This window comes from Melospiza georgiana, chromosome 1, assembly GCF_028018845.1.
Source record: "Melospiza georgiana isolate bMelGeo1 chromosome 1, bMelGeo1.pri, whole genome shotgun sequence".
NCBI classification, from domain to species: Eukaryota; Metazoa; Chordata; class Aves; order Passeriformes; family Passerellidae; genus Melospiza; species Melospiza georgiana.
Genome location: NC_080430.1, coordinates 42,700,996 through 42,715,035, shown reverse-complemented (window position 1 = coordinate 42,715,035; position 14,040 = coordinate 42,700,996). Strand labels below are relative to the sequence as shown.

At 42.0% G+C, this 14,040-nt stretch overlaps 1 protein-coding gene across 1 annotated transcript in view; it reads left to right on the top strand.

Moving 5' to 3' along the window:
- Positions 1–1,758: 1,758 nt before the first annotated feature.
- Positions 1,759–14,040, top strand: part of ABHD5 (abhydrolase domain containing 5, lysophosphatidic acid acyltransferase) — a 28,172-nt gene continuing 15,890 nt past the window's right edge. The window contains exon 1 of the mRNA XM_058037821.1: positions 1,759–1,889. Within this exon, the coding sequence (XP_057893804.1) occupies positions 1,759–1,889 (131 nt within the window). The remainder of the gene's footprint in view (positions 1,890–14,040) is intronic.

Genomic DNA, 14,040 nt, shown 5'->3' with positions numbered 1-14,040 from the left:
CATGCACAGAAATGCAGCTGATTTATCCACATAATCAAATCAGCCCTGAAGAAAGTGAGTCATTCCTCAGTAAGAGAAAGAAGGGCTGCTAAGTGGGAGTAGGCTGCTTGTACAAGTATACTCTTAAACAAATGTAACCAGTTACTGTTCGGGTGAGCACCACTGAATTAAAATCACAGAGATAATTGTGTCTGAACACTTGCACATTCCATGAGTAGGATGTAAATCTCATTTATGAGGTTTTTAAATTACTACTCCATTGAAATTAGAAAGAAATAAAACCATAGCATTCAGAACTATTGATTCAGGCAGTTTGCAAATTCTAATGACCATCTTTGCAAACCTTTGCCAGTGATCATATAGTTCTACACACACTGATAGCCACTTTTCTCGTAAATAAAATTTTTCAGCGCCACAATAAAAATAAATACACTCTCCTGAGAAAAATATCAGATTGCCAAACCATTGTGACACAGCCAAACAAACTTTAGCTGAGATTGTGTAATCTCAATAATCACTGTTGTCAAATTGCAAATGGTTTTAGCTGAGAATTATTTCAGCTATTACCAAATTCACCTTATACTTTTTAATCAAAGGATTTCAGAAACCAAAAGAAACAGTAATCATCATTCCATTTGTTTTTCTAAAAACAGCTTTAGAGGTCAGTGACAAAATTCAGAAGAAATGCAAGACTTAAAATCTTCTCGCCACTCCTTCCACTTGATGCACATTGCTGCTTTGTTTCAATTAAGGTTTGTTGATTGCCCAATATCAATGCAGTTCTTATGCAGCTGAACAATAACACAACCAATACTATGAGATCAAATGTGGTCTAAAACAAGCACACCCCAGCATTCTCCTCCCCATAGGCACGGCTGCACTTAAGTCTATCAAAACACTTAAAAATGACAATCGCAATAGGCATTCTATTTGGAATCGTCTTAGAGACAATTAATACTTAAGTTGCATCCAGAACTCCTAATTTGCTTCTTATACAGAGAAACAAACATTACAGCCTGGAACACCTAGTGCTGTCTAGCCCTGCTGCCCTCTTTGCAGGCCTCGCTGAGCGAGTTGGCCCAAGGAATGTCTGTGGGGGAGCCGACGCTTCAGTTTGGGTTCTGCCGCCTCTCCTGCTTTGCTTGTCAGCTGGGTGCTGCCACGGGGGCATTGCCACCTCTCCAATGCCACTGCCCGGTGTTGTGTCCCTTTACTTTTAGCTTTACTTGTCAGCTGTGTGCTGCCACGGGAGCATTGCCACCTCTCCAATGCCACTGCCCGGTGTCGTGTCCCCCTGTGCGCCACTCGGTGGGAAAACAGTGGGGTGGATATGCTCAGTATGCCCGGTGTGTAGGGTGCGTACACAGCTATGTCCGCACAGTGTACAGTGTGCACGGCACAGGATATACACACACACGCACCGCGGGCTCCGCGCTCACGGGGCAGGGACGCCCGGGAAGCCGCGGCCCCTCTGCACAGGCCTCATCTGTGCCGCCATCCCGGGATCAGGAACCAACCAACGGGAGCCTTGCTCCAGCCATGCCGCTGGCTGGGGAGGGCCCGGGACCCACTCCCGTCGGTGGGGCGCCCATGTGCCCAGTGCCCGCCCGACACCCACTCACACCCCGGGGTCCGCCCGCGGCGCTCCCGCACTGCCGGGCCGCGCACGGCGGCGCTCGGGGCTGTGGGTGGCCCCGCGGGGGTGACGCAGGCGGCGGGCGGGCAGGAGGGAGGGAGTAAGAGAGGGAGGAGCCCGTGATGGCCGGTGCCGCCGCCGTCGCGCTGTCCCTCGCTGCGCTGCCGGCCGCCGCCACCGCCGCCCCTCCGCCGCTGTCAGCTGCCGACCACCGCGCCGCCGCCATGGCCGAGGAGGAGGCTCCTAGCGAAGGGTGAGTGGGCTGACCCCCGTCCTCTCCGCGGGTGTCCCGGACGGGGCAGGAAGCCTTTCGGGGCGCTCGGGCCGTGCCGCCGCGGGCGCTGCTCGCCCGCCTCCTCCCGCCGCCGGCCCGTCCGCCCGCGGTGCCTACGGGCTGCGGGCGGCCCCTGTGCCGGGGCTGCGGGGGCTCCCGCCTCCCCGAGCGCTCACCGGGCTCCGCGCTCCGCACCGGCCCTGCCGCGCTCCGGCATCGCCGCTCGGGCGCTCCCGGAGTGTGGGCACGCCGCCTGCCATGTTTTGCTGCCGCACAGCCCGCCTTCCTGCCATGGCTTCCCGCCTTGTGGCACGGGCAGGCTCCCGGCAGGGTTTACCGCCGGCTCCCTGCGAGCCCCGTGTCCCCGCCGCCTCCCCTTGTGCTGCGGAGCTCCGCCGTGGCTGGCCAGCTGTTGTTACTGCACACCTGCCCGCAGGCGTGTCCCTGCGCCTTTGCCTTGGCAAAGTGTATCTACGCGCTCCGGCTGTCATCCAGCCTTCCCCCTTGCGCCCCAGAGGTCACACGGCTGTGTACAGTGCTGGCCCGTGCTCCTGTGTGCATCGGCGGCTTTATCTGGGCGCACAGATAGCCCATCTTCTCGTTCTGTACGTTCACTTTGATATAGAGCAGACAGTGCACTTGTCAGCCTCTCTGTGTCATCATTCTATACTTTATATAAGTAGGAGATGAGACCACATCTATAAATTACAAGCATACGCTGTTGCTCTAACTTTTCCGTACTATATGCTATCCCTACTAACTTTTTCTTTCTTTCACTGTCCCAGGGCATTCACATCTACTGAAATAACTCCTATAGCATAAGTTACCCTGACCCTGTTCTTAACATGTGTCTCTAATACCTGTTTGTAACCACTTACACCCTTGATATATGACTTTATTATAGCTAATAATCATTCTTCTGCCTTTTACATAGTTACATAAATTACACAGTTCCTCACTATATCTTTTGTGAGTGTACTGTATACAAGTTACTAATCAATGGTCTGTTCTTCAGTTCACATGCCTTCTTAGTGTATGCTTTATTTCTTGTTACACTTAAGCTTCCACTGCAGACCCGTTTTTATACTGTTCCATTGCCCCCAAATATGTTGTCTGCCCCCGTAGAATAATATAGTCATCCCATCTCTGAGTTTGTTTATCAGACATACTTAAGATATCTGCTGGTCGCTTATCTCACAGTTTGTTCCATCATATTTTATGGTTCTAGTCCAAACAGTGCTCTATCAGAATATATCTAGCTCTGCTTTAGTCATACATGTGCTTTATTCCTTCTGTCAGATGTGTAAATATGCTTTATATGCATTGTTGACATTAACTTTTCCTCTTTCTCATATGCTTTAAATGCATTGTTTACATTAATTTTTCCTCTTTCTCTATGCTTTAAATATTAGGTAGTATATCCCATTACTGATTGACTAGTCCTCAAAAAACTGATTTCTTGCCTTTTCTTCTACATCTCCCTTCTTGCGTAACTAAGTCTTGTGTTATTTTGAGAAATCAGACTTAAAATTCTTCAGCTGATTGCATGCAAATCATGCCATGCATTCATGACTTCTTAATTAAGTATATTGCCATTTGCATGTTGTCATGTTATGTGTTTGTTTTGTAATCTTCCAAAACTACCTGCATCGTCAATCTTGTGCTTTTTTTAGTCATTTTTCCAGCTTGGGGTTTTGGTATTTCATCTTGCGTATTTACCTGCTCTGCCAGCTCAATCTGACCAGATCTGGACTCTCCATCTTTTCCAAATTCCCTGTTGTGCCATTATCACCATATGTTCACAGCATTCTCATTTTAAATGCAAACTCCAAAACCTTCCCTTTCAAAGCACTCTGCAGTTTTGTCTACTCTGTAACTCCACACTCTCTTCCTTTCCTCAAAATAGTTTTCCAAAATCTTCACCTCCACACAACCTCTGCAACATTACCCACCTGAAAACTACAAGTGAAACGCTTCTTAGTTCCGTGTTCTTTCTGACCCCTTCACAGTCTTAAATACAAGTAGTTTGTAAAGCTTCTTGTTGCTGGTTTACAGGTTTCCTAAGTACAAGCCTTAAAATAGCTGTGCCTCGGCCTGTTTTGTTTGTGTGTTCATTCAGCGCATTAGGCTGAACTGCATTAGCTGTCTGGTTTGATCACACAGAGTGCTGAGTGCTGCTGAGACCGTGCCAAGCGCCCTCCACTCCAGCTGCCGCTCAGGATTGCAGGATCGTAACACTCCTTGATCTGGACATAGGGTCAGGCTGAATTTTCAAGAGGATTACTGCAAGTTTCTCGTGTGGTTTGCACAGCTGGGTGGCTTTTAAGAGGTGTTGGTTTTCAGAACTTCTGAACAATTAGGCGTTGATGCGGTATTTTTCAGAGTAAGCCTCCCAATTCACTAGAAACTTCTAAGAACAAAATATCATCATCCTTTTCCATGAATTCAAAAAGTGCATTTGTGTTGAAATGTTAGTGCTTTTATTGGTCAGTTTCTAGCAATAGTTAAAATTAGCATTTCTTCATGCTAATGGACGAATTAGCATGAAATTTTGAAGTGGAGCAACATTCAATAGCCAGGGGAAGTCTATAAACAAGAGGAATATGTTAAATGATTTTTCATTGAGAATGCTGTGGCAGTGATAGGAAGTTACAATATACCATCAAAGCCCTAGAATAAGTTACTAGTGACAGGTGCACACAAAGAATAAATGCAAAGTTTATCTGCTTTGAAAATAATAGTGTGACTCAACTTGTTAGGCAACGCACTTGCTTTGTTGCAATTTGGTTACTGTGCAAAGCATGGTGAAAACTTTCTATCTGGAAGATCTCAGCTGAAAAATATTCATGAAAACTATTCATGGCCCTGTCCTAACTTTGTATTAGAAGATTAACTAAACAAATGTTTTTGTAGTCACAGTGATTGCTTGGTTAACATGTCACCTGCTGGTGATTTCCAAACCTCTTTACAGCCTTGGACCTCCTCTGTGTAGGTTTTAGATGGAGACTTCTGCCTGTGAGGCAGACAGCCTCATGTGAGCCTTTTGCCAGTATTGAATTAACTTACTCACTCTGGATGCAGCAGGACTGCTTATGGCTTATAATATAACTAGGAAGAACAGCTACTAAATGTGTGTATACATACAGAAAAAGATCCCCAAACTGCAATACTGGGGGCTTTTTCCCCCTATAAGTGGAATAGTTTTCTTGAAGTTTTCTTAGAACTTATTTTTCTTAAATAGTTTTCTTAAAACTTTAAGACATCTGCAGTTTCAAGCCCACATCAAATTGCTTGTAATTGGTCTTTAGTCTCACAAAATGGTGGCTTGGAGTAAAGGAGAAGACATACTCTCTAACACCAGTGTTCACAATTATTTTTGTGTTATCCTTCGAGCTTGTTTGTATTACAGAACTCAGTTTTGAAGTGAGCTGTTCGATTAATAACAGAGGAAGAGTTTATTAGGCTTGATAGAGCCTGTGTCTTCTCCTTGGTAGGATGGTTCACAGTGTTACAGCACGAATGGACACTCTCAGCTCAGAATTTTTGCCTGAACTTTTTGCTAGTTACATGATCTAGGTTTTACAGCAAACTGAGTGGGTAAGCTGCTGAAAGCAGGGTCCTGTTTGCTTTTCTTCTTTCCTGTAGTGCAGGTGACCAAACACAGGCTTGGTAGCTACAACTTGCATTTTTAAAAACTGAGTGAGACGTCAGTGCAGTGTGGAAAGCAGATGTGGAAAAAAGTTAAAGGCCATTTCCTTCCTCTTTTCTGATTTTGTCTCTTTGGTTAGCAGGGTTGTGTCAGTCACAGCTTCAGTACTTAAAGTCTTTTGTGTTACATACATGAGCTCATGAGAAGGTGTTTGTATGAGCAGGTTTTCAGGCATTTATGGGATTATTTCTAATAGTTTCTGGTGCTTGTATGAATTTGGGGAGGGAAGGTCTGTCTTTATCAATATCTCTCATTTCTCCTAATGCAGACTAAAGGGAGAGAGGGAAAGATGGCAAAATGTAACAGGGGCTATCTTCTCATGGTAGCAAAAGAAAGATGCTCATAACCCCACTTTCCAAGTATCAAACAAAGACACTTCTTCAGAAGCTGCCAAAGTAGAATTAGGGGGAGTCTTAGCCCCAGTGGAAATGACAGTGAAGCTATAAATCCAGAGGGGCAACTAGCTGTGGTTAGTGTGCTGGTGTCTGTGTGTCATTGGAGATCACAGTTTTTAGCCAGTATTGCATATATTTGGGTATATGAAAAGTTGTTTGAGAGCCTGCTGGGGGCTGATAGGCCCAGTCAGTGACCTACCTTTTTGAAAGGGAAAGTGTTTGTGTGCTGGGGGTTCTCTGACTGTTCTGAACTTCTTTGGGAGGCTCTGAACAACTCTCCTGGCTGACAAACTATTAAAACGTTTCTTCTTTTATATAGTGGTTTATTAAGATTTCTTGCTGATGAAATTTTGATGCTTGTGTTTCATAACTTCTGAGTATTTCCTTGCAATTCTGGTATTCTTTTGGGATAGTTTTTTGCACATGGGTTGCATTGACAGGCAGGGAGAAGAGGGCATGAGAGGAAAGGTGAGTGTCTGCATTTATATTGGCTCAGAAAGATCCAGATGAGAAGCTGAGCAGCAGGAGAGAGGTCAGTGGAGAAGAGAGATTTGTGAGTCAGTAAAGCTGTGTAAGGGAATGAGGTCGATCTGGAATGAGGTTAAGAGGGTAGAAGGAGGTTTTTAAGTGGCAGCAAGAACACATGGTGCTATGGTGAGAAATGGCAGAGAAGGAAGGTGCTCTGAGTGTGTTGCACTAGAAAACTTAAGATGATAGAAGACTACGGAAAGGCAGGGAAGACACAAGCATAACAAAACTGCATTCTCCAAAAGAAGATGTAAGAGCACCTCTTGCCATTGAGAAAGTCTGCTCTCATATTGAAGTGACAGAGAAGGGTGTGGCAAAGGGCAAAATACAGAAATAGGGTGGGTCAAAGCTCTAACAGACCACTGTAGAATTTGTTTCTTGGTTGTATTTAGTAATTTGGTGTCATACTGACACCAAAAGCTTCTTAATTACATCTTTACCTTTCCATAAGGGGACTTTTGATGCGATGACTTTTTAGATCCATTTAACTTCTTAACTATTTTCAAGACTACTTGCACTTCCTTGACATCTAAAGCATTTGTGGTGTAAGCATGTAGAGGAAATAGTCTGCTCTCAAAAGAGTTGTGCGCCTCTTAGCTTTTCCAGGAAATGAAATGGAGATAGGTAGTTGAAAATGTTGAATACCAGTGCTTGCATTTGGACATAGGTAGCTCTTTGTCACCTTAGGTGACTGTGATAAAGGAACACATCATAGAAGCTGCTCGAAGGAGCTGCAGTGAAACACCCCTCAGTGTTGTTCATACTTGTGTACAAGGGGGTTGTGTATAGCATGTTTGGAGCTAAGGGAAGTGATCATATGCTTTAGATAGTCTTTTATCTGTGTGCTTACATGGGCCCTTGTGGAAAAATGAAAATATTCACCTCCTAATGTTGTGATCTACGTTGGGCATGATAGACAATGGAATTTTACCAAAAGAGAAGCAGGGTAGAGTGTGGATGGGCAATGGTGGAGGTTAGTGAGGGGTGCCTGTTGCATGTGTGCTTTGCTCTCATCCAGTTTGATGGAATTTGGGAACAGGCTGAAATGTGGGCTGCTGGCATGATAGGTATGAGAAGGCTGACAAGGATTAAGCAAGGTTGAAGTAATGCAATATCTGAAGGGCAGCAGGAGTACATCAGTTGATGTATGAATAAAATAAAAGCAGTACAAAGTTGAATAACATCTGAGGGGTACCAAGAAGAAATTTTCATTTCCTTAATTTTAGTTATGTTTTTCTTCACAAATTCTTACTGCAATGTGCAGTGTGTTGTTTGTTAAAACGTGAAATGGGTGGCATTGCCAAGTTCTATTAGACATGAGTTTACTGTGGAGGGGGCAGAGGTAGGACCTCTGTGGTACCTAACCCATGGTCTCTGTCACAATGTTGAGGAGTTTTAGTAGAGCTGTGCAGCTTCCCCCTTGCTTCTCCTCTGTATCTTAACTCTGTATTCTGTGTTATTCCATACTTGGTTGCTAATATGTTTTTTCTTTGGATTTTTTTTAAGCTTTTAAATAAGAACGTGAATCTGAGTTGGATGCTATCACAGCTTCTTTGTAAGCAGTATGAGCATTGCAGGTTGCAGGCTTGGGTAGCACTCCATGGGTAAACTTCATTCTTGTGGTACACACTGAAAAAGCACTTGCCGTGAAATGGACACCTTTGGATATAGCTAGAAAGAGGGTGGAAGAAATTGTAAAAGCATAGAAACAAGGATATGTATGGTTTAAAAAAAAAAAGGCAGTGCTGAGAGACTCAAGAAAGGAGGAGGGGGCTGCAGTGGTGCAAGTTATACTGCAATATATACCTATGTCTGAGGCCCAACATGGGAGGGAGCAGAATTGTAGGTCCTCTCTACTTCTTGAATGGGCAGGTTGCTCAAATGACTTAAAATAGTCACAGTAAACTTTGATATCTCTTAAATAGCCAGAAAATCTCACAAGTTATGGATTCACCTTCATGAGGTAGAGTTTCAAGTTAGTTTTGATAAGTGATGGTTGATTTTGATAAAAACCATAATAAAACTTCCTTCTGAATTTTTATATTGTTTCTGATGCTGGATGTTCTGAACACACAGTTCAAGATGCAGTAAATACATGAGGAATGCATTGTTTTCACCTCTGCCCTAATGTAGAGCAGTATTCTGCAATAAACTATCATGGGTTTTGTGTTGGAATGGGGCTGATGTATGTTACACTTCCTAGAAATATTATCCAGAGGTTTTCAAAACATTCTGTTTTAACATTACTGAAGCATCCAAGAGTTTCACAACATCTAATTGCATGGAACATCTTGGCTCAAAACTCATCTAAACAGAACTTTATGGGCAGGGTTATAATGTCATCTGGGAAAAAAATCGTTACCCTTTTTTAACCTGTTGACAATGATTTCATCCATTTTTTGTCTCCTTGTGAAAGTGGTAAATAGGTATTTCTTAAAGCAAGGAATTTTTTTGTTCTCATACTGTATTCCTGGTACTTGCTTCTGGGTCTTGCCTCTTTAGTATGCACTTGAGGGTCTTTCCCTGAGGATTTTTAGTCTGTTCATGCAATGAAAGTGAAATATGGAATGTTTTTCTTCTCCTGATTTTTGTCCACAACTGCCAGAGTGTTTTGTCCTAGGAACATCTCATTCAAATTGTTGTGGTTGCCACATCTGACTGCTATTGTACATGCAGAAGCTTTGTCCCTGGATATACAGCCTTCACAACAACAGTTACTGTGTATGCCTGAATAATTCTGACTAAATTCACTGCTCTCAGAAGACATAAGCATGAAAGAACATGATGCACTTTAGGGACAGGAGTGAAGGACTTCAAGGACTCCTAAAATTGCTTATGCTCTTCAGGTTCTCGTGAAATCATATCCTGAGCCTTGCTGCAGAAACATCCCTGCCTAGTTAAATGTGGACTTGATGTCATGATTATATGTTACTGTCTGTCAGTGGCAGCTCTGACTTCAAAGCTTGATGCCCTCCACCTTGACTCGCGGTGTTTCTTTCCACCTTGATAGTTCACAGGGCTGTTGGTTAACTTTCTGGCTTTTCTGTAGCTGTGTTAAACCATAATTATCTGGTTTAAATCTAATGCCTTTTTCATGCCTGAATTTCACAGATCTGGCACAAAGAACAGCCTCCAAGATGGACCTTGGATATAGTGATTACTAAAATATTTTTCTTTGCATATTAGGGGTTTTTGCCGTGGTGGTGTTGCTGGTAACTCTTAACAAAGAAGGATCAATTCTTGCCATAATCAGTCTTGTACAGCACCCAATATTCTTGTATTGCAGGCTATTAAATTAATGAAATGGGAAAGGAAAAGTTTATTATAACTCAGTTCTGTCATGGATAGAAATGAGCCAGATATAAACCTGCTATTTTTCTCTGACATTTTGACACAGAAAGTTCTATTTGAAAGTGTCATCCTTGACTGTTTCTTTTTTTTTATTGTTTCAGGTTATTACCCATAAACTTGAAATTTAGCAACCAAATATAGAATTTGTGTTGATGGTGGAAGAAACCATCCTATGTACTCTTAAGCTTTGTGCAGACTACTGCTGATGCTGAGGAAAATGCAGAAAGCATCCAGTAAAAAGGAGATAATGAAAATTATTAAAAGATATCTGTAGTTACTTCACTTTAAGTATCCGTGCTGTGTTAACTGTGAAGTGTTTATAGAACATTATAGTAAAACAGTTTTATTTTTAAAATTGGCACTTTGCCATAAATTTTTTATGCTGACCTCTTTATCAGTTATGAATACCTGATGCTTCTTTTCACTTCTTTTTTGCCCATTCTTAGTATTTCTTTAACAACTGAAAGGGCTGAATGAGTTGTGAGAAGTAACATGGTGTTTTTATGGGCTGAGGTTTATGTAAGACCTTAGGAGACTGAGCCTTATGTTGCTTGTACTTAGATTGCAACATACTGGCAATTTTGAATTCCTTTGCCAGCACAGTACTGCAAAAGTACTTTATGCATGAACAAGAGGGTAGAATCTGAGCTGCCTTTCCAATAGTTTACCTTTGGTTTTTGGTTTTTTTTGTTACAGTGTAAGAGTCTCTTAAATTGGAGCTAGCTTGAATTGCTGGGTGCTTATAGCTGCATTGTCAGTTGAAAGACCCTGAAAATCCCAATGCCATACTGGGCAGAAACAGTTCTCCAAATTCTCTGCATTAATATGTTTTTCTTTCCTTTCTTAGTTCTAAGTGGCTGAAATTAATTCTGAGAGTCAGGAGAGGTGGAGGTTAGGGTTTTCCAGAGATCAACTTCATTCTAAGAAGATTTAAGGGTAAAGGGTAAAGCTTGAAGTAGTGTACCAGTGAGTTCACTCAATTTTTCAGCTTTTTAAGTTTTTGAGCTTGCTCCCTAGCTCAAAACTTGGTAGTTTGCAATATTGTCTGCAAAAGTTCAATTAAAAATATTAAATGCATTTGTTTCCTGAACAGATGCAGCTCTGTTTCTTGTGCAATTCAGTTACTTTCCCATAATCCTTCCTTTGGAAGTTACTGTGTATTTGTTGTATAACCTGAGCACTGGCTTCCTTACTGATGTAATTTTAAAGTCCAAGTAATTCTTTGTGACAGGAAAATCTGTTCTCCACGCTCCTGTCACTGCTGCATGGTTTTTGGTCTGTACTGGGAGTTTTGATTGCCATACTAACTTCAGAGTTCTTAGTGAAAAGCTGATTTTACATTCAACATTTTAGAAAGGTTTTTGCATGTCTGTCTTGGTGGGTCAGAAATTTTTGACAGGTGGTCATGTAGCAAATGGTATTGTATTTGTTTGCTGTGGTTTGGTGGAATTCTGTTACCTTTTTGCAACCTGTTTGGTTTGCAAAGGTTTTTTGGTTTGGTGTTCTGCCAAAACCAGACTTTCCATGGGTCATGACAGCTAGGTCTGCAATGCTGGTGTATGTGGGGAGATGCTTCCATTGAATGACTTCAAGCTTAATACATCTTGTAAGCCATGCATTCCTGTAATTCTAATGTAGGTAAATCCTAAGCTTGAAAAGGGAGAGCTTGAGCTCCATTTCTGTACATTATATCTCCTGCATAGAGTTATAAGCAACTTCTGCTGAATATTTTAATGTGGTAGAGCTTCATTTTTTAAATTCACAGTGCAGGCCAGAAATCAAATAGACTGTTTAGCTGTTTAAGTACATACCTCATTGTTAGAATATATGTTTTCAGTTCTTCAGCAGTATCTAAGTTTTCACAAACTTTTTGTGATTATGTCAAATTTGTGACTGGCTTCAGATCCATTAATTGTCTTGCATGGATTCAACTCTCACCAAGCTGAATAGGGTTAACGGAGCTGACAGAAAGCTCCAACATTGGTGGTACAACCAATCTGCCACATTCTTCATTTGGTTTGATCTGAGCAGTGGAGGTGAATGGGTGGGTCAGGCTCACTGTACCTCTGCCTCTACTTGATTCTCAGCTCTTTTGAAAGTTACCCTCAGGCAATTCAAGGAGTGCTGACAGTAAGATCTTGATTCAAATTAACATTCAGGCAGCTGAGGACAAGCAGTATTATCCTGAGCTACATTCAACACAATATTTATTCACTTATTAAGTGTCAAAATATGGCAATAATTATTTATTTTTATCCTTTCTTATGCTTGCAAGCAGGGTCTCAGACCACTTGCTCCAGCCAGCCAGTGTTTTAGATCCTGCCTGGTGACTTGGCCCCTGCATGTAGTGGTTGCAGCTCCACTTAGTCAGATGTTTGTGCATGTGTCCCTTTTGTTTGCATTATTTATTACAGTATTTAATCATCAACATAGGCTACTGATGGTCCCCACTAATCTCCTAGTCTGACACTAATCACCTTGACTTTCACTAAGGTCATGCATTGGGTGTCTCCAGGGCTTTCCCTTCCTTCTGGTCTCCTTCCCTGGATGTGTTAGAAGAAGCGTGGAAGTGTGTGTGCAGGTCTGTCAGCAGAGAGAGTGACTTCTTTGAATGCCTGGCAGGCCAGCAGCCCCCCACCCCACCTGCTAGCCTCTGATTTTTCCAGCCTCTGTTATTCCAGATGTTTTCAGATGGATGTGAAGAATGTGACTAACCCCAAACTGAAGATGCAAGGAATCACCCAATGCAATGCTTTGCCCTACTGCTGGTTATTGATTATTTTAGCGTGGATGTGCACAGTGGTTCATGTTACTACATGGCCACAAACAAATACCCTGGTTAAGTTCCACCAGTTATGTGCCTTGGTATTTGATGTGTAACACCTGTAAGTACATTTGGTAAAAAATTACAAAAATTTGGGCTGTCGGTTGCCAGATTTATTTCCCACTTTCTGAAATAGCAAGTAGCTGAGGCCAATGGACCTCCTAACTCCTCACAATACAAGGTTCTGCTCTTGACTTTTCACAAAAAGGCAGGTGGGAACACAGTGTAAGGGAAGTGGTGGGTGATGAGAGCAGTGTGGGGTCTGACTCCTGGCAGTGGGTAGCTCGCTTACAATGTGGAACTACTGCTGGAATCTTTTGTTTTCTTTCATAACTCATTTCCATTGCTGGTGTGCACACTGTTTTGAAAGGTCCATTGCTTCATTTTTGACATTGTGTAGCACTTACAGCTTTATAGCACAGAAATAAAAATGATAGACCACGTAAGCAATGGACATTCCTGTATGCATTTAGAAGACACATTGAGCACAGATGTATGAAAGAAATTATACAACTATAGCCTTCCAAAGTTATCAGAAAAAATATTCAAATAGATTAAATAAGTGTTTGTTCTCTATGTGTGGAAAACATCTAGCAATGTGGTAAGTCTTTTCTGGAAGGAGGCAAACAAAGGATTAAGCCTTGACTATAGGTAACTAAATATTTTCTTTCTAAAATAGTATTTCTAAAAAATACTCACTTTTTTGCATGAAAGCCTTCACCGCTTACTCTTTTAGTTCAGCAAGTACAACAGGACAGAATTGCAAACATAGTTTTAATTTTAAAAGCTTCAGGTTGCTAACTGTATTTGTCAAACTATACATGTGTGCAATGCCTCTTCTGAATTAAAATCTCGGTATTTCTAAAAAGATCTTGTAGGTAACAAAAAACGGAGTGGGCAACTTTACCATTCTGATACATTTTCCTAAATAATTTTTCTAAGTATCCATGTGCCTCCCTAGGACTAGGAAATAAAATTCTGGGACTATGATCTGTAGATGTCACTTCTGTTTCATTGTGGCCATATCCCTGCACTGTTTTCTTGTTGGCGTGTTGCAGCTTTACATGTCTGTGAATAAATAAATAAGATCTTTAAAGTGTTTTCTTTGCTTATTTAGTGGTTTTTCTGAGAAGAAACAGTACATAGAGTTTCAGCTTAGAGGAAATAGTGACTAGTTTTGTTTCTGACCCAAGAATTAAGAATGAAAATGCCTAGTTGAACATGTAATTAGCAGAAAGCTTGACTCAGAAGAGTGGTGACCTAGCTGTTGTTTAATAATTTACCAGAGTAATTCATAGCACTGGACAAAATTAGCGTTGTTGT